Source organism: Arvicanthis niloticus, chromosome 10 (genome assembly GCF_011762505.2).
Source record: "Arvicanthis niloticus isolate mArvNil1 chromosome 10, mArvNil1.pat.X, whole genome shotgun sequence".
Taxonomy (NCBI): Eukaryota; Metazoa; Chordata; class Mammalia; order Rodentia; family Muridae; genus Arvicanthis; species Arvicanthis niloticus.
Window position 1 is genome coordinate 61572470 of NC_047667.1, and position 25741 is coordinate 61598210.

General features: G+C 42.0%; 1 protein-coding gene and 1 long non-coding RNA gene across 2 annotated transcripts in view; one reads left to right on the top strand and one right to left on the bottom strand.

Moving 5' to 3' along the window:
- Positions 1–25741, bottom strand: part of LOC143443736 (uncharacterized) — a 144969-nt gene that overhangs the window by 23096 nt on the left and 96132 nt on the right. The window lies entirely within an intron of this gene.
- Ush2a (usherin) overlaps positions 23148–25741 on the top strand; it is a 681657-nt gene continuing 679063 nt past the window's right edge. Inside the window, exons 1-2 of the mRNA XM_034512972.2 lie at positions 23148–23221; positions 23995–24664. Of these exons, the coding sequence (XP_034368863.1) occupies positions 24192–24664 (473 nt within the window). The 5' untranslated portion in view covers positions 23148–23221; positions 23995–24191. The remainder of the gene's footprint in view (positions 23222–23994; positions 24665–25741) is intronic.

Below are 25741 nucleotides of genomic sequence, written 5' to 3' on the forward strand. Positions count from 1 at the left end.
CCTCAGACAGCTAAGCCTGGAGCCCTTATTTGTTCTGGTTTTGTTTGTCTTTCATGTGTTTCCCGCTGTGCACAGATGAAACTTCATGCCCTCTTTATCCTAAGCAATGGAGACAGAAGTGAACGGAGTCACTGTATCTATGTCTGGGAAGCCTGTGGCCTGCTGATGATATGGTGCCTTATGTATCAGCATCATGAGGTGGTGAATGTTATGAAGCTGAGGATGGCTTGGCCATGGCTGACTACATCTACAGTGTGGAATGAAAATAGAGGAGGGGCCGCCATGTGGGCTTTAGACACAATTAAGACTGCGTAATCCCATCACCACTTTCTGTGACTCAAGAGTCAGCGTGGGATGGAAGGATGGAGTCTGCATTGCTTATACACGTTGCATTTCACCAAGTGCTCTGATGGTGCTCAGGACATTAAAGAGATAATGTCAACCAGAGGCAATCATAGTGTGAGGATACAGTTTCTCATACAAAAGGCGATATAAAAAAATGTAGAATAAATACTCTATTTTGTTTCTGCATTGAGCACAATAGCTATCATACATAACATTGATTTCTTTTTTTCCAAATGAAAATTTCTAGAAAGATACTCTATACATGAATCTTCGAAATCAGTCCCAACTATGACTATTGGAACCAAACATTGAACGTAAGCCAGAATGGATACACGATTCACTGACAACCAACTAGAAGCTTTTACTTAAGAAAGTGCATGAATTCAGACAGAACTATTTAAGAGACAGATCTTTGTATGATATACTTCAGTGTAGCATATGCGGCACTTTTCAAATTAGTTGTCAGAAACATGATTGGCTTTGATGAAGGAAATCTGAAGTAAGAATCCTTCCTTGGGAGTCCTGCTACCCAACTCTGTTTTCTTACAACTTTTTTTTTTTTGCCTTCAGGACTTTGTGTTCAATAAAGATTTCCTTTCTTCAGACCTGTGTCTGTAATACAATGTGTATCCCTATCTCTAAGAACAGTGCTTGCCCTGCATCTAGGCAGATGAATATGCAATTTACAGGTTACTGATTAAAATGAAAGTCTGAGTGTGTACATGAATGTCTGGTCACATTTTTTAAAAAAGGAAACTGCAAAGACTGACAGAATATCTTCCCCTCGTCTATACAACTCAACAGCTTGAGTTCTTGTCTAACCAGCAAGCCTTGTGCTGTAGCTCTTGAAGAGAGAAAGAATCTGTGTGCGAGCCACAGCCAGGAAGTCTTTGGCTGAGTGACTGTGCTTGTAGCAAATGCCCCATGAGAGCCCCATCCTGCTCCTCCACTCCTCTGCTTCAGAATCCTTGGCCATTGATATTTGAGCAACAGATACTCATGGGATTTCCCTTGGCATTGAAGAGAAACCCAGTTTTAGATCATAATAGACCAGCTAGAGGTAAAGAACACAATGTTATCAGTCAGCTTTTACCTTGGCACCTTGGAAAGGGGCTGGGTGTGGAGAGCAGAGAGGAAAGGCATAGGAGAAGAGGCTATTCTCTATGGATTCCCAAGTTATGCTGGGAGACCACAGAGACATGTCTGCTAAATGCTGTGTACGGGGGCCACTGGTGAAATCCAATGTTCTCTCAAGCCGTGGCAGGTGAGGATACGTGCTGATGTAGCTGGGTTGGATGAGGCCATTTTTCAAACGTATCTTAAAATGTAATGAGAGAGGCAAAGTGATTACAACATGTTTAACTGATTGGAATAAATCCTGCAGGCATCCCTGTTTTCCAAGAACGTGTCAAAGCTGCACACAGGGGAAAGCATTTGCCTTCTCAGTCTGAAACCAGTCTACGCCACAGCTACCTGTGTAGGTCAGCCGTTTAATCATCCAATCTGAGTTGCATCCTTAGTAACAATAGTTAGGATGGGGAAAGGCACAATGTCCTCCCGCTCTTCCTTAAAGAGTGATTTAATTTTATGAGTGTTTTGCCTGCATGTGTGACTATGCACCACATGTGTGCCTAGTGTACATGGAAGCCAGAAAAGGGTGTCCGGTCCCCTAGAAGTGGAATCACCGATGGTTATGAGCTGCCATTTGAGTACTAGGAACTGAACCTAGGTCCTCTGCGAAAACAACTGCTCTTCACAACTGAGACAACATTTCAGCCCCAACTTTGCTTTCTTTTTTTTTTTTCTGTATGTTTGTATATATGTGTGAATGATGTCTGGGTGGAGGGTGTTCATGTGTGCACGTGAGCCCTCCCACAGCTCAGGGGACAATCGTGGGCATTAATCCTCACCCTTTACCTTGGTTGAGACAGTATCTGTCACTGCCTCCTGCTGGGTTCCCTAGGATAGCTGGATCAAAAGCTTCCAGGGATCCCCTTCTCTCCTCTTCCCTTCTGCCTGTGGGAACTCTGGGTTACAGATGTGCCTAGCACATCTGACTTTACATGAGTTCTCAAGATCCGAAGTCCATTCTTGTAGTTTATGCAGCAAACTTACCACTCGCTGAGCCTTCCCAGCCATATCTTCTCTTAAGCAGAAGCTATAAAAATAGAGTTTACTTAGAATTCACTTGTGTCATCTCTGCCCTTATAACAGGTGATTCATTTGAGCAGACTGTTTTATTTGTGTAAGAAGTGGAAACAAATTCAACCTTTTGTGAAGCTACTGTATGAAGAACTGGAGAGTATAGTTAGAATGACCAAGTAGAAAACTACACCTGACCATCCAGTACTTAGCTGTTCACCAAGCTGTCGATTCTGAAGAAGGCTTTAGTAATTGAGGGATACTTCTCAGTGGAACAAAACCTATCCGTAGCCCTCACCTCTTTGGAAAGCCCAGGAATGTGTGCAAAGATGACAAAGATCTCAATTGGAATTTACAATTCAGATAAAAACAGGGAAAGTCATTCTGAGTCGAAAGTCTGAGTTGCACAGAGAGTGAAAAAATGGATTGTGTGGACAAGTTTTATGTCAGCTTGACACAGCTAATATCACTTGAGAGGAGGAAGCCTCAATTAAGAAAATGCCTCCATAAGACTGGCCTTAGGCAGACTTGTAGGGCATTTTCTTAATTACTGATTGATGGGGAAGGGTTTAATCCATCGTGACATTCTTGGGCCAATGGCTCTGGGTTCGATAAGAAAGCAGATTGACAAGCAATCGGGAAAGATGAAGCCCAAATTGGAGATCTCTACTGAGTCCCTCCACTTGGAGCTTGGGGATCTCACTTGAAAGAAGTGGCTGGGGGTGGGGAGTGGGAAAGAACTGTAGGAGACAGAGGGGTCAAGAACACCAGAAGAACACAGCCTATGGAATCAGCTACATAGGGCTCATAGGGGCTCACAGAAACTGAAGCAGCAATCACGGAGTGTGCACACGTGTCTGTGCTGGATCCTCTGCAGGCATGCTGTGGTTGCTAGCTTGGTGCTTTGTGGGGGACTCCTGGGGGAAGGAATGGTAGTGTTTCCTGTAGACAAGGTCCTCTGTATCACAGACTGGCATTTACCTCACTATGTAGCTGAGGATGACCTTGAACCTCTCATCCCTTTGCCCCTACTTACCCAGTAAATATGCCACACCATCTCTTTTGTGGAGCTGGGTGTGAGTCAGGGCAACTAGACCATATAACAACCTGGTGCTGGCTATTGCTTAGCATCTCACTGAAACACTTTGAGAAATTACATACATGGGTGTTATCACATGAACAGCCAGTTAGCTGTTTTCACCCGTCATGGTGCCAGAGCATCTCCACTGGTTGCTGACTTAAGGTGATTGTGTACCTTAAACTTGGTTTAATGAACTTTTGCAGTGCAACGGTGCTTCTTGATAGTTTGTAAAATATACATTGCTTATTATTTTGCATCAAGGTCCACTTTATTGGTATTTAAGAGTAACAGGCAAATACTTTGTATCTAGTCCTAACATTAGGACGAATAGTATCGGAATTTTGTTAAAGACAGGCACAGACTCTGTTGAACATTGAATGTACTTGGCTTAGAACATAAGGTTACTTTCCACAATGGAGGAGGAAGAGACATGTGTTTGGGTCATCCACTCAAATCCTCAGGCTTTAGACTATCTCAGATTTCTTTCTTGACAACTATTGCTCCTTGGGGGTGTGAGTCAAGCTTAGTCTCCAGTGGGCATCTGGCCAGGTCCTCACATGCAGCACAGTTGAACATGAGCTGTCAGGCTGCGGGTTACGCTTCTGTACCTCTCCACTTACCCAACAGAGCTCTGAGGGGAAATCGCCCTGCTTCCCGGCATTGAACCATTAGTCACCAGCTAAGCCAGCCTCAGCCCATGTGTCTTTCGGGACCCAAGAGCCACCATTTCCCCTTTCAGAAAACCAGCAATAGTGTGGTACAAAGGGGAAGCTAATTAATTTTACAAATAATAACAAATCCCACTAAGGTAAATGAGATCATGGAAACTGATTAAGAAATACATCATGCCTTTTCTGTCTTACCACATAATTTTTTTTTTGTAAATTAGGATGTTAATGTATATAAACCCAGTTGCTGCTTACACCGTGAATTTATTATCTATCTTTCCTTGAGACAAATGATAGCTATTTAGATTCTATTAGAAGGATTAGTTACATCTGAGCTTGTTTATGTGATGAAGGCTTGAATACCCAAGTTCCTCCAATGTGCCCACTCTTTCTACCATAATTCATTAGTTACTTGCTGTGAGTGACTGAAAGGACAATTTTTACTTTCATCTTGAAAATTAGAGTACATATTATTCTATCCACAGTCTTAGAGTTAAATACTGAAATATTGATTATCGCCTGCTTAGGGGATAGAGTTGTAATTCAGGCTTCATTTACCATGAGACGCTGAGAAGTATAATTTACTTAACCCCGCATTAGCTTTCATTCAAATGATGCAAATTCATTTTTTAGAGAAAACTCTGTGAATTATTTGCTTTAAAAAAATTAAATAAGTTTCTTGACTGGTAAGCAGAGAAACACATACAGAAAGAGAAATCTTGAGTCTTTCACAAATTGGCCAGTATGTTTCTATGTTCTAGAAAACCACGAGGGACTATGACTCCACGTGTTCTTACACTAAGCAGTCGTAATAACTTCTCCTTGCCCTAGGAACTGAGAGAGAGATTTAAAGCATAGTAGTGATGAATACATAGCCCTTGGGATTTAGAGTACTTCTTACACAGTCCACTCTGCAGACAACACCACATAGCAGTGGTATAAAGATATTTACACCAGATGGTTTTTTCTTAATCAATATATTGCTTTCCTTATATACAGTGCACTTCATGAACTTGGAATAACACAGACATACCCTTCCAACAGTAAGTAAATAACAGAGACTGGTGAGGGTAAAGGGAAACACAGGAAGGCATTGAAGTACTAATAACTCAGACCTGGGAAAATGGTCTGGGAGACAGTGAATTCACTAGTGTGCTTGCTATAAAAGCATGAGGACCTGATTTCTATGCTCTGGAACCCACATTAAAAGCTGGGATATGGTGGTATGTGCCGATTTCTGGTTCCTAGGAAATGTACAGCAGGAAGATCCATAGTATTACCTGCCCAGTTAGTCTGGCTAAGTCAGCAAGACCAGGTTCAGTGAGAAATCCTGTCTTAAAGAATAAGGTGGAGGGAAACTGAGCAGACAGTCAACATTGACCTCTGCTCTCTACACATATAGGTGCCTGATGTTGGGGGCATTTCTAAAGTTCCATGTAAGCAGAGATGAAATATTCCAGCTGCTACATGTGAGAAAAGGCATCCGTTTGGAGAAACAATGGCACATACATGCTAGTAAACTAAATAATTTTTCACTTTGGATGGCAAGTTTCTTAATCACCTAGATGATGTTGCTACGGGACCATCTAAGCTACAGTACATGGCCTGCATCTTTTTTTTCTCTATATATCTTTAGTGAGTCTAGATTCACACATCGTTCAGTACTGAGATTGGCTCATGGATCTTATGTTAAAACCACAACGTTGAAAAAATATTTACAAGTAGGCAGAAAGTTAGTTTCCACTTGTCATATATCTTTCAACATGGGGCCAAGGATAAATGTATAATTTGGGAGCTGTATTTGCAGGCTGGTAGTCAGAAAAATGGTATTTTTTTTTTATGAGTTGTGTAAACGCTTTGTGGTATTACTGAAATATCTTGATTGCTTTTATGAATGTATTTAATGAATTCCATTTAAAATGTTATGTTATTTACCTTATGCGAAGCAATGACTCTCTCTACCCAGACAGTGTGCAAACCCAAGGGGATATTGCCCTTTTGCCTGCGGTGTAAGTTGAACCAAAAAGCACTGGATCCAACTGTTAGTCACTCTGTTGCGTCTATGTGAGCTGTGTGTTGTGCCCACGGGAGACCTGGGCTGGGGACTGCCTGTCCAGGAGTCTCTGGTCTGGAATCCAAGCTTAATTGAATAACAGCAGGGGCTTCAGTTGGAATAGATGAACCAGACAGTCAAGATGGTTACAAGGTCAAGAAACAGCCTGGCAGGAAGTGGGGCTTAAGATCACTTTTGAAAGAGTTACTGAGTTGCTGAGCAGAGATTCATTTTTAATGTGAAATGAGAAAAAAGAAAAGCACAGGAACAGTTCTGATTCTGGAGCTTTCCCAGTCAGTGTAGTTCATAGGAAAAGCTCTTAAAAAACTTTTAAAAACCGTTTTATTAGCATGGATTAATTACACATAATAATGAGTTTCTCTACAACAGTCTCCTAAATATACACAATCTGTTTTGATCATATTTACACTGCCTGTAACCCTCCCTGTCCCCCTTCTAGTCACCATGATTCCGTCTCTATTTTCAGTTGGTCCACTTAATTTCGAATGTGTGTGTGTGTGTGTGTGTGTGTGTGTGTGTGTGTGTGTGTGTGTGCGTGCATGTCTCCCAGTGAATTTCACTAGGGTTGTTTATAGGACCATGGATGAGAGCTTGTTTATAGGAGCATGTGTGCCTTACACCACCGAAGTCTATTTCTCATTGTTGTCAATCAACCTTTGACTGTCTAAATCCCCAGAGAGCTGTAGACACCATAAGCTCCTCCCCATTACATGACAGGATACTGACAGGCCCAATGTGTAACAATCATGTCATGCCTGGAAGTCGACATTCTGCACTCCTACCCTCGCTTCCCCGTCTTCCTTGCCCATCATTCTTTCGGTCTTTCCTTCTCTGATGTTCCCTGAGCTCTGAAGGACGTGTTACAGACATCTAAGTTCCAGCAGGACAATCCAGTCATTCACTCCTTATATTTCATCAATGTATAAAGAACTTTTTAACTCTGTGTCTTTCTTCTGTGACCTTAGAGTTCATCCGTTACCTTATATCTGTATAGATAATTCTGTTACAGATCCACTATGGCATACACACTACGTGTTACGAACATGAGTAAATAAAGAGTACTACACATGTCAGTAGGCATTGGCTCACGTGTCCCCCCAGCAGCTCTAGGAAGGAGAGACTGCTTGAGTTCTGGCTTTACCCATGAAGAAACAAAGGCTTGTTCAAAGTATGCAGGTATTTACTGTATGACGTGACGTCTGAATTCAGACACTTGAATTAATTTTATACATGGTAAAATTCCTTCCCTGTGAATGTTCAATAAGTTTTCATAAGAATACACAATCTTGTCACCATCACAGCCATCGGGATATAAAAGAGATTACCTTTCCCATCCCTAAATTCTTTTCCTATACCTTTGCCTATGTCTCTCTACCTGGACAGTGACTCTCTCTACCCAGTCTCTGATGACTGTGATTATTTCTGTCTCCATAATTTTGATTGTCTGTACTATTATGATAGTGACATCATAGTCTCTGAGTTCACTTAAAGTGTTGTCAAGGACTGCTCCATACCTTCCTGTTGCTAAGTGGTATTTCATTCAATGAAGGTGCCATGATGTATGCATCAGCTCATCTTTTGGTGGACATTTAATTGTTTTCAGTTCCTGGCTACTATGAATAAAGCCACAATTAATGTTTGCATAGGCATCTGTGTGGTGTGTTCTTCGTGTACATTAAAATTGTTAATTATTAATTGTATGTAGATATTCTGTCAGGAAGCATGTCTGTGCACCATGTGTGTGCCTGGTGCCTGCTGAGGACAGAAGAGCATGCCAGATCCCCTGGGCCTATAAAGATAAATGACTTTGAGTCGCCATGTTGGGAACCAAATTGAGTCTGCTGGAAATCTGGGAGTAAAGTGAATTTTCTAAAGAAGGAACAGGGAACAGAACTCCATGGGACAGGTGTAGATAGTCTGAAGAAAACTGAGCTAACATTGGCTTGTAGATTTGGCCATTGGGAGCCCATTGGTAATTTTAAGGCAGGTTTATCCAATGTAGTGTAAATCTCATAAGAACAGGAGGAAGCAGGCAGTGAACCCACGAAGACAACTACTACAGACTCCACTTTTACGAGCTTGAGCAGCAATAGACTTAGGTGGAAATAAAAGATGAAGGGATGATTTAAGAGAATTCAAGGTGTAAACTCAAGGAAAAAAGACATTTGGATCCATTGGTGCCAAGAGAAAAGAAACCCAGTTTTCTCCCTGTAAGCTAGGAGATTAGAGACTGTGAGGGGGTGCTCTCTCTTTACCACCCTGCTCTCCCTGTGAGAAATAATGTTCAACCATATCTCAGAGAGAAAGGACTCGGGGTTCTCAAAGAACTTGAGGGGGTGGTGGTGTATTTATGTGGAGAATTTGAGAAGAGGTTCATTGAGTACCCCTGTGAACACCACGTTTTTAAGGATCCTGTTGTAAAACTATAGTCAGAAACTGGTAGGTGCATTGGTCTTTATGGTCCATATAGCCAGCGATTTTCCCCACAACACTTAGAAGTTCAGACATGAAAAAAGAAAGTTGTGCTTGGGTAGAAACTGGCACCAAAAGGCTAAAGAAGGTGAGCAAGGAAAAATTATATTTTGATTGCGGTTAATGGGAGTTTTCGAACTGATGTGGTATGGCCAGGGAATCAGGGCAGGGATGGTACAGGAGGAGGAATCCTGGTTCACAGATTCTTTATGTTCTTGATGTGGGTTTAATAAAAGCTGGGGATCGAGGTGGAGGGGGAGGGGAAAGAGGACGGGGAAAGAGTGCAGGGTGCATGGTGAGCCTTAGCTTAACATTCACGGAGGCATGTAGACTGAGACTAGGAGCAGAAAGTCAACAGAATCCCCACACTGTACCTAACATGCACCAAGTACTGGGAGCCTGAGGTGGTTTAAATAGGAGTGGCTCCCATAGACTCAGGTATTTGAATGTCTGGTCCATGGGGAATGGCACTATTAGGGGGTGTGGCCTTGTTGGAGTAGGTGTGGCCTTGTTGGAGGAAGTGTGCCGTTGTAGGGGTGGGGTTTAAAGTCTCCTATGCTCAAGCTCTGCCCAGTGTGGAACACAGTCCTCTTCTTCTGCCTGGGGACCAAGATGTAGAACTCTCAGCTCCTTTTCCAGCACCTTGTCTGCCTACATGCTGCCATGCTTCCTGCCAGGATGAGAACAAACTAATCTTCTGAAACTGTAAGCCAGCCCCAATGAAATGTTTTCCTGTGGCTTTGTCACAGTGTCACTTCACTGCAATGAAATCCTAAGACAGAGTCTGACCTCTGGTGCCTATGATGTTCCAGGGATACCAGATATCCTGAGCCTAATGACCCCTGGAACCAGCAGTCTCTAGAGAGACAACTGAACTCTAAAATGTTGCCACTCACAGTGAGACACCCACTATTGCCTATCCAGACAATAGACCCCAGACAAACAGCCTATGAGATAATTCCTCAACTACTGTAAAGGGCTTCCATACTTCTCAGGGGCACTTCCTACTCTCTGCTGTACAAGCTTATCTTAGATTAGACTGCCAGCTAGTCTCTTCCAGTGTATTGGAGTCACTTGTCTGTCTCTTCATGCCCTTGGTAAATATGTTTTCCTAGTTCAGATCCCCACTGTTCTAAACTGTTCCATGTGAAACTATTAGTGTCCTTTCATAGAGAAGGAAGTAGGTACCTGAATTTTGCATAATAATCAATTATGAAACAGGCTTGTATCAGAGCCATCTACCTGGATTCTTCAAACATATCAGTAATAATTTCAGGCAGGAGTGATTTTATTTTTTAAGTGTCACAATCTATGGTATAGCTCAGGTTTGAGGTTTTCAGAAGAGTTTCTTAGGTTGAAACCCGGAATCTAGTATTCTCTACCTATACTGTTGAGCACAGTACCTTGGTTAGGCTAAACCCTTTTACCAACAAAAAAAATGAGTAACCATTTTATTCCAGAAGATTTATCTTCAGGGTGGTAATGCATGGAAATAGCATAATGCATGGAAACAGCACAGGTCTGGTGTTTACAGTTGCACAGGAGACATGAGTTCTCTCCTCTAGCCCCTCTGCTTATTCTGGTACTAATAGAAAGATGTGAGGGGCTTCAGGTGTAGCCTCAGGAGGTATTAGGCACCATTGGTAGCAATTAATGAAGAGAAGCAAGGAAACTGTTATTTTCTGCCCCTCAGACTGTGTTTCCAGTTTCCAATTTTGTTTGTGGAGTTTACTAGTGAAGAGGCCATGAGTTGGGAACATTGAAGCTGAGATGGATATTTCATCGTTTCCTTGGCATTTGGCTCAAGTATATTGTTGGAATATATATATATATATATATATATATATATATATATATATATATATATATAATATATATATTATATATATATAATATATATAATAAATAATATATATATATTATTTGGAATGTTTTGGTGCAGGATTTTGGAGAGTGGGGCCATTGATGTTGCTATTGTGGGGTGGGGAAGGCATCTGTGAAATTTTGACTCCACCCTACTTGAGCTTCCCCCCCACCCCCAGGCAGTTCACCTCCTGTGCGATTCAAAGAACAAGGCACATTGCATTCTTCTGGGTTTGATAAAGTGATCTTATAAAGATTGAGGGCAGGATAACCCCCCTCCCCTCTTCGTATCACCAGCAGGATCCCACTTTTCTGATCCTCAAGAGGACCCCCATTCTGTCTTCTGATCATGGGACTATGTTTCTTTCCCATTTTTTCCCCACGACTGCTTTTCTTCTCAACACTGTCTGGGTTGACAAAAACATAGGGTGAACATTTTGAGGATTGGTAAGGAAGACCCCTCCCCTTTATAGTTCTCAGTCCCCTCATATAAATATTTTTAAATTAGTTAGGGTGTCTCCTCATTCTCTAAAGCATTGTAAGTTTCCTAAAATGAAATCATAGAATAAACCTTGACATTATCTTTTAAAAATTTGGAAACATTCTGTGAGCCCAGGTAACTGATGGTGTGGAATGTAGCCAAACTGAAAATCTGGCTGTAGACGTCTATCTTATTTCTCAGGAGAGACTATCTAAGCTCTTTGTCCTGCTTGTAAAATCTGTACATTGTAAAATCTGTAAAATCTGTACCTGCCAGAACTAATGCATTGTGTCAAGCCAGTGGATACTATTGTGTTTAGTCAATGAGAAATGGAATCTAAACCACAATTCTGTTAACATGTGTGAGGAGCAAGCCTCAAGAAAGGAATGCCAGGAAGGCAGAGATGTACAAGACCTGATCAGAACTGGAATTCTGTTCATCATTAGGAGCTAAAGTCAGGTTGTCATAAGATTATATATAAAACAGCAGCACAAGTCTGAAAGAATTTCTTCAGCAATGGCAGAAATTACGACTCTAAACATTCTAGGAGATCAGGCATTAAGATCTGAACATAAAGAAAGTGTTATCAATACACTCTTTCAACGTAGAACCCAGGCAGACATTATTCTAATAACTTCTGACAATACCAGAGCTGCGTTAATTGAATTTAAATTTGCTATTCCAAAGGAAAGACAGTGAGCTCATTCTATGACCTGTCCTCTTATCCCTCAAGTAATGTTAGTCAAAGGATTCAACCAAACTCTATATAACACCTAGGAGAAAAAGGAATCTTTAGGATTAATACTTTAAGTTAGCATACATAGAGACATGTTTCAGTATGGCATCATCTTACATGTGTATACCCGGGCTTTGGTCTCACTCAATCTGTCCCCTGACTGTCTGCCTCTTAAAAATAGAAATGTGGGGACCAGAAGCTTAGTCAAAACTTAGAGCTAGTGAACCTAGTTTTGAAGAAGTCAATTGTTGTTACAAGATCAAAGTGACCTTTGGGCCAACTAAAATGGAAGACCCCCTGGGGATGATGAGGTAGACAGACAAGCATGGACTGATGTCCACCGGCTGTGCCTCTTGGTCCAACTCAGACTTCCTTTCTTTTCCTTGAGTCAAAGGGGAGCCGGAGGGAGAGGCTAGGGGATGATGTGCTGCTTTGGGGGACTCGAATCCTGAGGAAAATATTTTTAATCATTTATGAAAATCAGCTTGTATATTTTGTCTACTTTTTGATGCTCACTGATAAGTGGGTATTAGCCACAAATTACAGGATAAGAACTCTCTAATCCAGAGACTCAAATAAACCAAATAACAAGGAGAGCCCCTGGATGCTTAAAATCTTTCTCAGAAGAGGAAATAAAATAGATAATAATAGGAACTGGATGGATGGAGGGAACTGCATGAAAGGAATGTAGGGAGAGCAAGGAAGAGAAAGGAAATGAGTGGGGGTGGGGGCAGGGGGCCATCTCTGGATATGCCAGAGACCTGGGATGAGAGGAAGCTCAGGGAGTCCATGGGGTGACTCTAGCTGAAACTCACAACTATGGAGGATATAGATCCTAAAGTGGCCACTTCCTGTAGCTAGGCAGGACTCCCAGTGAAGAGATAAAAACAACAAACCACTCATAAAACCTTCAATCCAAAATATGTCCTGCTTACAAGATGTACAAGAACAAAGAAGGAGCAGAGACTGAGGGAATGGCCAACTAGGGATGGCCCAAATTGAGCATCCCCTGGGCAAGAACTGAGCCATGACACTATTAGTGACACTACGTTATGCTTGTAGACAAGAGCCTAGCATAAATGTCCTCTGAGAGGCTCCACCCAGCAGCCAGTGGAAAGAGACACTGAAGAACCACAGCTAAACATTAGATGGAGCACACACATACTTTAAATACAAAAATGTAATTTAAAGGTTTTAAATGGTGGGGGCTAGAGAGATTGCTCAGTGGTTTAGTGCATATGTCATTCTTCTACAAGACTCAGGTTTGAGTCCCAGCACCCACACAGCGTCTCACAATTATCTGTAACTCCAGTTCCAGGAAATTTAATGTTCTCTTTTCTGGCCTCCATAGGCACCAGCCACACATGTACATGGGGTACATTAGACATGCATGCAAACAAATCATTCATAAACATAAAATAATAAACATAGTTTACATTTTAAATTATGGGGGATGGGACTGGAGAAATGGCTCAGCAGTTAAGGGAATTTGTTTCTTTTGTGAAGGACTCAGGTTTAGTATCCAGAACCCATGCGGCAGCTCACAACTATCTGTAATGTTAATTTCTACCTTCTTCATGCCCTGCAAACACTGATCACATACAGAATGCACATACATACATACATGCAGGCAAAATACACATAAATAATCCTTTAAAAAAACTTTGAATGAATATATATATATATATATACACATATATATACATATATATATATATACACACACATATATACACATACATACACACACACACACATACACACACACACACACACACACACACACACACACACACACACACACACACACATACATATATAATTGGTGAGAAGGTAAGTTTGAACCCAAGAAAGTTGCTTATGACAGCAAACATTGCTGTTGATTTGAACAGCAATATTCTGGCTTTCCAGTGAGCACAATATCCAGGTGACCCCATACCATGGCCTTTCTGTCTAAATTCAAAGGAAATAAAGACAAAAACCTGAACAGACCTTTGTACATCTGTGCTTCTGGTAATATTAGTCCCAGCAGCCAAGAGATAGAAGTGAGCCAAGTGTTCTTTAACAGACGAGTGGGTCTGGAAGTTGTGACATGTATATATGTAGTCATACTTTTTAGAATTGAGAAGAAGCTCTGACATATATGCCATAACACATGTAAACCCAGAAGTGAGTTTCACTCAACTGTGCCAAGTGATACATGTTGTACCACCCCACTTCTGTAAGTGTAAGTAAGCCAAGGTAATCAAACCCAGAGATGGAAAGCGGTACGGCTGTGATAGCTCACTGTGACTGCCAACGTGATTGGACTAAGACGTTCTTAAGAGATCAGGAAAGCACACCTCTGAGTGCATCTTGGGGGCCCTATACAGTGGAATTATCTAGGAGGGGAAGTCAACCCTGGATGTGGACAGCGCTGTCCCATGGGATGAAGGTCCAAAGGAAACTGAATGGAGAAAAGAGAAAGCAGGCAGCCAAGACTGCCTCGATCTCTGCTGCCTGACTGCAGTTGGGTAAAGGGCTCTCCTCACTATGCTCTCCTTGTCTCAATGGATCAGGACCTCTCAAAATCTCAGCCAAAGTTAACACCCCCCCAAGTTCTGTTTTCTCTGTTTTTTGGATTTTTTTTTTTTTGACAGAAGCCATGAGTCTGACTAACATATGGTGACTGACCAAGCTTAGGAGAGGTGTGGTCATGAATTGCTTACTAGCAGACTCTCAGTAAGGGAACATGAGACCATTCTGGAGGTGGGTAATGGATGGTTAAAGTGAAAATACTCAATGTCATTGAACCACCCACTTATAAACAGTCAAAATTGATTTTTATAGCCCATATATTGCATGAAAATAGGTTAAATGCATATGCTTTCATTGAAAAAATATTTTTTATTATATAAAACAAGCTCAGGAAAACATTTCCTGGGAGCATGCTTACTTAGCAACATTGGTAATATATAATGAATAGTAACTCATTTTTAAAAATTTAATGCTCAACAGCAGAAGCAAATACTATATCCTGATGAAGTACTGAGAGGCGCCCTTACACATTCAGACTTAGAAAGAAATGAAGACTTCAATACAGGAATTAGATTTTATTCATTCCCCCCCCTTTGAATTAGTGAAGATTAAACAGTAACATTTGTGATGTTTACTCTTGGTTTTTCTCATAATAGGTCAGAATATCATTTGCTTGTAGCTTTTTTGAAAAAGTAGAGAAGCATATTTAAGCTTTTAAAAATCACCAGTTTTTGGTCAAGTTATGACATATTGGGAATAATTAGAAGATGCTGAGCCAAAAGTACTCTTTTGCTTTAAAGTAATGGTTAAAGAAAATAGCATTAAGGAAAATAAATACTAATATTACTAACCTGATTTTCTTTAAAAAATAAATAAAAGAAAAAATGTGTGTGCTTATAAAAAAGCAGTGTACTGTGGTAATCTTGGTGGCTGGTTTACAACTTTTCTTAGAAGTTTTTGAACAAGGAGAAGCAAGGTAAAAGAAATATGTGCTATAATACCTTATGCTGATTTCATAATAATATGCTACAAAGTACACATATACTTTTCATTTAATTTTGTCTTTCCTCACCTCTCTTCCTGGCTTGGTCGGTCACACTGAGGACCTCTGACGTTTGCATTGACAGTAAAGATAGGAGAACAACTGGGCAGAGATGACAGTAGCTTAAAAACCCAAGTGTCACAAGCTCTACTAGCCACAGAATGCACAGAGCAGTTTCTTCTGTGTGTGTAGATTTTTTTCCCTTCATTTCAGAGGTAAAAATCACTAGAATGTATTTTCTCCAATTTTATCCTGACAAGAGTAAGTTCAGGGGCTTAAGAGAAGGCTCCATGATTAATATTTGCTGCTTTTGCAGAAGACTCAATCCTGATTCCAAGCATGAGGTCAGACGGCTTATATCTGCCTATTGCTCTAGCTCCAGGGTATCTGATACCCTCTTCTGGACTCACATGTGCACACCATACCCCTAACTCATAACTTAAAACACACAGAAGAGTGAGTTCAGTCTATGGATGAACCATGATGCCATGGAATGTTGACTTTAGAAAGCATGCTTTTTGGACTTAGCCTTTTGCGAATATTTATTTCTCCTGGGACTGCTTCAGTGGCTTCTTTCCTGCTTCCTTCTAGAGTTCCCCATGCCTATGAACCCTAAGTTTTCCTTTCTGAGAGCTCACAGAGTTACTGAGTCTTGTTCTTGCCCTTTTGTATTGAATCTTTCTCCAAAATTCAGTAAAGGGTGTAGAGTGTGTAGTCCAGCACAGACTTTGCAACCCAAGGATGTGCTGCTGTGGAGTTCTGTGCCATTCATCCACACACTCATCAATTTAACACATTATTAGCTACAAACAGCGTGTTGGCATTGACTGGGCACAGTGTCCCTTTCTTTGAGCCACTGAGCTCAAGTCCTAAAGTTATTCCTCAGGTGGTTTCTCTCTGAAGATCATCTTCTCCACCCAGTGGGACATCTGGCTGTGGCTCATATATGTCTTCTTTCTTTCGTTCTAAGAGTTCTAGATGGACTATTTGCAGACCATCGTAGCTCTTTATATTCTAGTATCCAGTCCTACAACCACAAGGATTTTCTTTTCTGCATTGAGAAACATCTGGTCATGTTCTATTCTTATTACACACCACAAATCAGATAGTTTTATTCAGGTATGAAGAGTTTTACAATCCCTGTAGTGGTACTTTAAGCTAAAATTACCATTGATTTATTGGCCCCTATATAAAAGTGATTCCCTTATTACCAATAACTTCAGTCTCATCAAGTACTTACTCAACGCTTTGCTTTGGCCCTCACTTTCACAGCCATTTGGCTTTGCCCTGGCGATATTTTAAAGTGTATTCTGATCTTGTTCTAGCACAAGCGAACTAGAGGCATCTGAGCACCCTTGAGTCCATAGGTGCCATTTCTGTGAATCTCAAACAAATGATGACTTCCCATCTCTTCCTGAGATAATATCCTCTATTACTTTTTAAAGCAAAATACTGAATCCAGAATTCAAGAATTCCTCCAGGCTGAGTACTAATTCATCATTCAGTGAGTACACTGGCTGGTCGTCAACTTGGCATGCAAACTAGTTATCTGAAAAAAGGTAACTTCAGTTGAGAAGAAGCCTCCATAAGATAGAGTTGTAGGAGATTTTTAAAATTAGTTATTGATGGGAGGGGGCCCAGTACATTGTGGGTGGTGCCATCCTTGGGCTTGGTGGTCCAGGGTTTTAGATGAAAGAAGGCTGAACAAATCAAGAGAAGAAAGCCAGCAAGCAGCTCCATGGCCTCTGCATCAGCTCCTGCCTCTAGGTTCCTTCATTGTGTGAGTTCCTATTCTGACTTCCTTCCATGATGAACAGAAATATGGAGGAGTATGCCAATAATCCCTTTCCTCCACAACTTGTTTTTTGGTCATCGTGTTTTGTTGCAGCAGTAGAAACCCTGACTAAGACTATAACCATCTTCAGTATATCAGTGTTTTTCTACACAGTCACCTTCATGGTTTGTAGGGAAATCATTTAGAACACATCAACATGCCTAATAGTGTATTCTCCGAGACTGCTTTCATTACAGAAAATCTTTTGTGTAGAAATTTAGACAAACCTTCATTTGCATCTTATTTTTCTTCCTAAATAGGAAATTTAAGACTTCAATAAATTATTCACCATCCAAGCTTCAGTCTCCTCATATACAAAACCATCATAAATGATCGTTGTTTAAAGTTTGTTGTTGTCTCTTGAGATCGTGTCTCAATAGGTAGCCCTGGATGGTCTAAATATGTAGACCAGGTTAGGCTCACATTCATAGAGATCTGCCTGCTTCTGCCTCCCAGTGCTGGGATTAAAGGTGTGAGTCACCATACTTGGCCTGTTGAAACTTCTGTAAAGATTAATGAGATAGTACCTCAAATGTGAGGCTTAGCACCCCGTGCCCTCAGCTAGAATTCTCAGCATGGCTGAGAGCTTAAAAACATAATTCATAAACTCCTGGTCCACAACTCCTTTTTCTGTGAACATTTTGACTTCCCATGGTAATCAGATGTCTTCATGTGTTTGGGGTGGGGTAGAAACTATACTCTCTGGTCATCTAGGGCAGGGTTTTGTCTCAAATAACAACAATAAGGTTACATTTCTCATTGGGGGATGCACTATAGTTTCTAACTCAGTGAAGTAACTCCTCAAGTTAGGTATTCAAGCTGTAATGACACTGATAATACTTGCTCATGTTCTTGTTCTAAAAGTTGCAGAAAATTTGTTACTAAGCCCTCATTACTCCAGTTGCTTGCCTTCTGGTGATCATCTTTTGGGGGCCTTTGTTTTTCTGGACCCCCAAATCACACCCCAGGGTGGGTATGTTTCTCTGAAATTCTCAACAGCAGAAGTTTTTCAAATTTTAATTTTTCTCATTTTTGGCAGTAGCTAGGTGTTTGGAGCAGAGGATCCAAGTAGAAGCAGAAATTCACGTGTTTAATGGCCACGTGTGCAGCTGGGCGTTTACTTTAAACAAAACTTTTGGGAGCTTGTGTTAAGGCTGTAGCAGCCAAGGAGGAAAGTTTCCCTTCCATTTGTCATGTCGTGTTGGTCATCCCACAGCAATAGATTCTAGGGCACTTAGGAGTTTGACTTTTTGAATGAGGAATGCTTGGTCGACCACAAGCTGGCTCGGGGAATGATACAGAAGAGAATTATTGGAAGAGTTTACAGTTGGTGTGGCATCACATGACTCCCCTCTCAGCTGGAACAACTCTCGTCTTATGTTTGTGATGTCTGCTAAGCAGAATCATTTTTGTTTCCAAATTTGTCTTTTGTGCCCCTTCACTCTAAAGGAAAGACACTAAAATATTTTATAAAACAGTTATGTCTCTCAAATGGATCAGTTATCTCTAACTATCAATACTGCCCTCCCTACTTAGCTATGTTTCTGAACCTTAAGTTCTCCTCCTGCCTGGCCTCCCCCCTTCTTTGCTCTCTCTCTGTCTCTCTCTCTGTCTCTCTCTCTGTCTCTCTCTCTGTCTCTCTCTCTGTCTCTCTCTCTGTCTCTGTCTCTCTCTCTCTCTCTCTCTCTCTCTCTCTCTCTCTCTCTCTCTCTCTCTTTCTCCCTCCTGTTTTCCTTCCTTCCATCCTTCATTCATCCCTCCCTCCCTCCTTCCCTTCCTCCCTCCCTCTCTCCCTTCCATCCTCCCTCCCTTTCCCCCTTCCTCCCTTTCTTCCTTCTTTCTGTTAATACACAGCATTCTCCCAAAACCCCTGGGGTGCAGACAACCTGCGCATCTTCATTTGCTGAGCAGTCATACTATTCTGAGGGTCACAGCTCTTTACAGAAACCTGACTCGTAATTATTGCTGATCGCCTGTCTGGCTTATGCTCAGCCTCTCGGTCTGTGCTCTGCCTGCCTGCTGCCTTTCACTGTGTGTTGTTCTCATTTGCGACCCCACACCCTCCTATTTATCCTGCTCAGCAGCCATTAACTCGCTGGCCTGTTCCTGTCCCTCACCGCTCCACAGCTGTTACCTTGCTGCCAGCCTCAGATCTAGAAAGCCACTCTTGAATTCACCTGCCAGCCTAACTCTGGGTCCTTGCCCAGGCAGGGGAGAAAGAACGGACAAGAAGTAGATGGCCTGCCACATGCTATTGAAGGTATCACATTCTCCCTGCATCCAGGGCAGCCTGAAACATCAACACAAAGCTTTCATGCCTCAGAGGAACACAGTCTTGAATCATCGCAGAGCCTGCATGCGATGAGGGAGTAGAGCCACACGTGTTCAAACATTTCCAGCAAGCTGACAGAATAGGCACCACGAGGACCTAGATACTAAGTAAAACAAAACAAAAGCCAAAGAACCCAGAATTACCAATAATATGCTTTATGGTAACTTGAAAATGTTCAGAAAGATCTGAAAATCCGATAATCTACACCAGAGTTGTGGGTGTGCAGAGTATTTGACTCAGGGGATAACATTGTCCAAACTCTGTCTCTGCACTCGGGTAATTGTCTTATTTATAAACTCCCCCAAGGTCCACATTCATGTCTACAGTGTCTACTTTCAGGAAACCACCAGTGACTGACGTTATGCAAAGCCAACATTCCTGCATACAGAGCCTAGTCTAGATGATGCTGGCCTGTCTCTTCTTGCTTGTGTGACAACTCCACCTACACTTCTCATTCTCTTAATGTATCTATGGGGCGATTTCCTCTGCTCGGTTTGTAGCATTGTCACAGAGATTGAAGAGATAACCCAGAAAATGTATAGTACTACCATATAGCAATTGTCAAACTGGGGATCACAGAGACACTAAGAGTGGTATTTCTTCTATGCCAGAGGATGATGTCTTCTGTGTGTACTGTTATAAAAAAAAAACATGTATTAATTATACAAGCATCGTGTTACTGAAGGAGAGTGAGGACAGCAGTGAAATCCAGTCATTGCCCCAGCTCATTATAGTTAACCGCTAAGTACCCTTTAGTACATAGATAATGCTATTCCCATCTTTGTGGATGAGGAAGTTGAGACCCAAAAAGTTCTGAGTGGCCTAACCCAAGAAAGTGCAGCCAATAGCTGGCCATGCCAGGACAATCCTGACTTTCTCTCTGATTCTCTCTGATTGGCATTCCTAATAATGCATTCATCTTTCCTTTACAATGGGAAATGGTGGGAGTCACATTTCTAACTTTATATTATTAATTTGTATTTTTATTTATTATTATTTATTTTATTTATATCCTAAATGTTGCCTCCTCCCAGTCTCCCCTTGCAGAGTTCTTCTTCCCCCTCTCCCTCCCCTTTGCCTCTGAGAAGGTACCCTCCCCAGGAATCCCCCTTCCCGGGATATCAAGTATCTACAGGATTAGGCACATCCTCTCCCACTAGCTAGACAAGGCAGTCAGTCCTCTGCTACATATGTGCTAGGAGTCTCAGACCAGGCATGTATGCTCTTTGGTTGGTGTCTTAGTCTCTGGGAACTCCCAGGGGTCCAGGTTAGTTGATACTGTTGATCTTCCTATGGGGTCACCATCCCCTTCAGTTCCTTCAATTCTTCCCCTAACTCTTCCATAGGGGTCCCCAACCTACTCCAATGCTTGTCTCATCCATGGCTAGGATGCTGATATTATCTTTAAAATATTTGCCAACGTGTTGGGACCAACAGTGCTATAGAGATTCTAGCCTATGGTGAGTCAATGGTTTACTCTAAACCCAATTTTGGGGTAAATTTTATTCATGAACAAGCGCTAATTGTGTGGTACCTGAAATCTAAGCTCCTCCCTGTCTTCTTATATATAGTGAGTTTTACCTGGAGAGTAGGGGAATTTCTTCAGAGTTGTATAAGTGCGCCACACTTTTCAGTGATATGTCAACAAAAAGTGATTGTCACGACATTATGTCTTCACATTAAGAAAAGCAGGTGGGAACACGCCCACAACAGTCACACATTTTCCCCCTTCCTGCTATGTGTGCTTTCTGAGAGGTGACTTTGCCATCCCACGTTGAGGAGTTCACCCCAAAATCTTTGAATAAGCCCATGGGCCATGAGCCTGCTCCGATCACTGGAACATTTGTATGTCAGACACAGGCAGAGGCCAGGAGAGAACCTGTATATTACATTAATGGAAAATTTTCTACCATTATCAGAGTGAGCCGAGAGCAGTGTTCAGTAGTTGTCAATCTGGTTGTCATCAAGCTCTCTGCTGGCTAGTCCACTCATGCTGGTCCAGGGTAGAGTGAGCCAGAAACAGACAGAAAGCTGGTACAGGACTACACATGCCTGCCTGCACTTTCTGTGCACACAGTGGCTCTCTCGTTTCTCTTTTCTTTTTCATATTTACTTCTCAGGCACTTACAGAAAGGTAAAGCTATTGGTGTGTAATTCACTTGGGGCACAGCACAGGAGTGATTATACTAACCTGTAAAACTGAGACAATGAATGTGTCACTTCATTGTCTGCCTTTACAAATGACAAGCAGAGTGCCTCCCTGTGGAGCAGAGCTGCTAAGTCCCTGCTGTCTGTGTGAGTGTGTGAGAGACTGCAGAGGCTGATGCAGAGGATCCATCCCCTAAACCACCAGAACACTTACTGTATATTTAATATTATTGCTTTACTCATGTTTGTATTTTTTTGGTTTGTGTGCATATGCATGCTGCTGCTGGTGGTGTGTGTGTGTGTGTGCGCGCGCACATGCTTATGTGTGTAAGAGGGTAACTTCCAGGAGTCTGCTCTTTCCCTCCTTTTATGTTGTGTTCACTCAGGATGAAACGCAGGTCATCAGGCTTGGAGACACTATCCTTCACCCACTGAGTTTGCCTGGAAACCAGATGATGGCACGCTCTATGGCAGTTCCCAATGCTATGTTACTTTACTGCACTGTGTACTGTGTTGTTTTTAAGACGTATTTTCCAAAATCTACCTAAGTCCTTATAAATTAGCTATCTTTACACTAACATTTTGTTTTTTTAAAAAAATTTTCCATCTAAATAAAGCAGTGAGCCAAGAGTGGAGTTTTGACATAGTGACATAGTGACATAATCTAAATGTCCTGGGGGGGGGGGGGGAGGGGAGAAATGAAAAACAGGCAGGAAAGAAAGAATCAGGATTTTTCTCTAGTTGCCTTTTAATGAGAAACACCTTAGAAACATCTTCTACTTCTCAAGATTTCTGTAACTATAAAAGTTTATAGGGAACAAACTGACTCTTTGCTCTCCAGACCATGTTACATTTTTTTTTAAAGATGAGACTGACAGGTTACAAAGACTGTTGAATATTTTAAATGTAGTCCAGTGTAATCCAGAGGACAGAAACAACGATTTTGGGTGTATTAAGAAGTCGACAGACACAGTGGCTGGCATGTGCATACAAACCCAGGCATGAGCTTGCAGTTAGGTGACTACAGTTCAGTAGTCCCATCAGTCCCCTTGCTTCTCTGGTTGGTTTAGAGCCTGTGTTTTTACAAACCCAGTGTTTAGAAGTACAAGGTGTATCTTGCCTAACGTAGTCAAGCACAGTTAGAGCAGAATGTCCTGAGGTGAACAAAGACGAACAGAAACTTCCATCGACTGGCCAGCCTCATGCTGGTTCCTTCCTCCCTAAGAGAGAACACGCAGAACCACCCCATACATTTGCTGTCTTATAGAATCAGGTCTTTGTGATTAAGGCATCACACAGAGTGAGCTTCATAAAAGCAGGAAAGAGGAGGGGCCTGACAGGATATTATAGGCTAAGGTGTACTGCTACTTTAAAAATTAAGCATGCATGCCCCACCTGACTCCCTCCCACCGACTAAGGTACCAGCTTGAAAGCTGGAACAGCTCAGTTGCTGAGGGGCCACCAAGCAGCCTGCACTGAGCTACAGGTAACCTTTTGAGCTGTGGGGGAATAGTAACCTGAGTGCCAAGTCTTACTCGGGGCCTTTCTGTTGCTGGGGCCTATTTCCTAGAAGTAATGGGGAGGGGGTTACAGCAGGGTTGCCAGGCAACATGGGACAGAGGTCCTGTCCAGGAGCTATTTCTCACACTGAGGGGACTGGTTGAAATGCAATAAAGAAATGGTAACTCGGCTTATTTATCAATACAATTACTTACACCGTATTAGGAATCCATATTTAACCTCCAAATACAGAGTCATATGTGGAAACATTAACACAAATGGTTGATAAATATTAAGGCACAGGGCAAGCAGATGGTATTGAGTTTCTAATCAGCTTTGCTGTGAGCTTAAAGTAGCTGTGCGGGCTGGGATGAGGGGAAAGGCCTAGAGTGCTTAGCCAGCTCCACTTTGGGCAAATGCAAGTTAGCTCTGGTCACAACATATGGTGTTCGTGAAAAGAGCTAAAGGATGCTTTACTGCATTAATTAGAGTGGGTGGTGCCAATTCTCTGGGGTCGAGTAACAGCTCAAAGTAGCTATAAGCCTCTACAGTTCACAATCATATATAAATACATAAGCTGATTGTCCTATACATTGATAATCGTGATTTGTCCAGCAACCTTAAGATCTTTCTCATAGTTTTTGACTCTAAGTTGTATGGTTCAGAATGGACTCTGAGAAGTCCGCCATTGTTTTCACAGGGGCATAAAAATCTTCACGCTCAGAATAACCTCTTGATTTCTTGTGTGTTGTTCACCAGGCACCAGCTTCCACTCATGTTTCTCTCTAAGGACATCCTTGCTCGTCCTTTTCTGTGAAAGTGTGCCTGCAGTCTCCTGAAGAAAAAAGAATCTCAGTATTCACGTGGCCAGCCTTTCCAGTGTTTCTGGTGAACAGAGCAAACCTGGATATTAATTTAGAAATGCTTCATCAGGTGAAGAATACTTCTTTGTAATCATGCATTACCTGGCTCTCTCACCGAGCTTCCTGGGTCATGCCATTAAGACACTAATCCTTGCCTATTTTGCCTCAGTGTTGTTGGCTGCCTCGCAGGGCAGTTTCCCAAGGCTGGAGAACGTAGGTGCTTTCAAGAAGGTATCCACTGTGCCGACCCACGCCACATGTGGATTCCCAGGCCCCAGCACCTTTTGTCTTAGCACGGTGGCTGCTGAGCTTGTACAGCCGTGTACCGAGAGGCTGTGTATCCAGGACTGCCCCTACCGCTCTGCCTCTCCTCCCTATACTGCCCTCCTAGAAGGCCTCCAGAGCTGCATCCCTGCAGACCACACTGATCGCCACCCTTACTCCAGAAGCAACTCCACGAGCTTCATATTCGGAAGTCACAAGAACTGCCCCTCTCTACGTGCTCCGAGGCTGGCAGCAGAATTTACCTTAGCTGTATGGTTGAAGCCTGAGCAAGAAGGCACAATGTGAGTAACAGCAGCTCTGTTTCTGGTTTTCCATTGGCCTAGAACCCCTGTGAAATGGGAAGTTGTGAAAATTATGGCAACCTGAGCTCTCACCTAGAAAGTAACGTAACAGTACAGCTGTGTGCCTGTGGGGGGGGCCTACAGTTGAAGACCAGCTGCTGTGTTAGTCTTTCCTTTTCTGGCTCTGTCATCTGAGTATTATTTCCTGAAATGTTTTCAAATCCATTGGAAATGAAAGTGTTGAAATGGTTGCATCGGGGGGCAATATATCTGAACATAGATCAAGTACATATGCAATATATATTATTTATAACAGTTACATATAACACACAATAGAATTATATATTGCTAAATATCAATGATAGCAGAGTCATTTATTATTTATTCTTTTATTTCTCATAGACTAGCTGAACTTTAGGTCCCAGTCTTTGGAGGCTAAGCACGTTGCGAGTACGTTTGTACGCATAGGCGCCAATAATAGAAATAATTGTCATGTTTGAAGTCTTGCTTCAGGCTTCCATATACAGAGTGTCGCTACTTGAAGATAAAAATTTTGACTAGGCAGGCAGCTTTCTGAAGACCTAAGGCTGTTTTACTTGTCTTTCTTTTCTCAGTCAACGTTTTACATGACAAATAGAAGATGTTCAATAATACAGTTGAACATGTGGAGAGCACCCCACCTCCCACACAGCGCAGTCTCTGACCCAGTGGTTGTTCCCATTCAGATTTGTTAGGACGTTGTTAGGTTAGCATGAGAAGTTCTCAAGAGCTTCCCTGCTGTTGAATCTGTTAAGGATGCCCTGGACATGATAAGGAAAAAAGCTTCCGTGTAACCAACTTTGGTTTGTGTAGTCACAAGCTTTTCCTGCTGTATTCTCTTCTCTCAGTGACAGTTGACTATAGTCTCCTAAGTAACACAAGGCTTGTTTAGAAATATCAGCAACATTTTGACTGATCTTTATTTAATTTACTTTTTAAATTTTGCTATGTATGTGATTTTGTGTGTGTGTGTGTGTGTGTGTGTGTGTGTGTGTATGTGTTGCCTATAGAGGCCAGAGAGGGGTTTGGGGACCATGG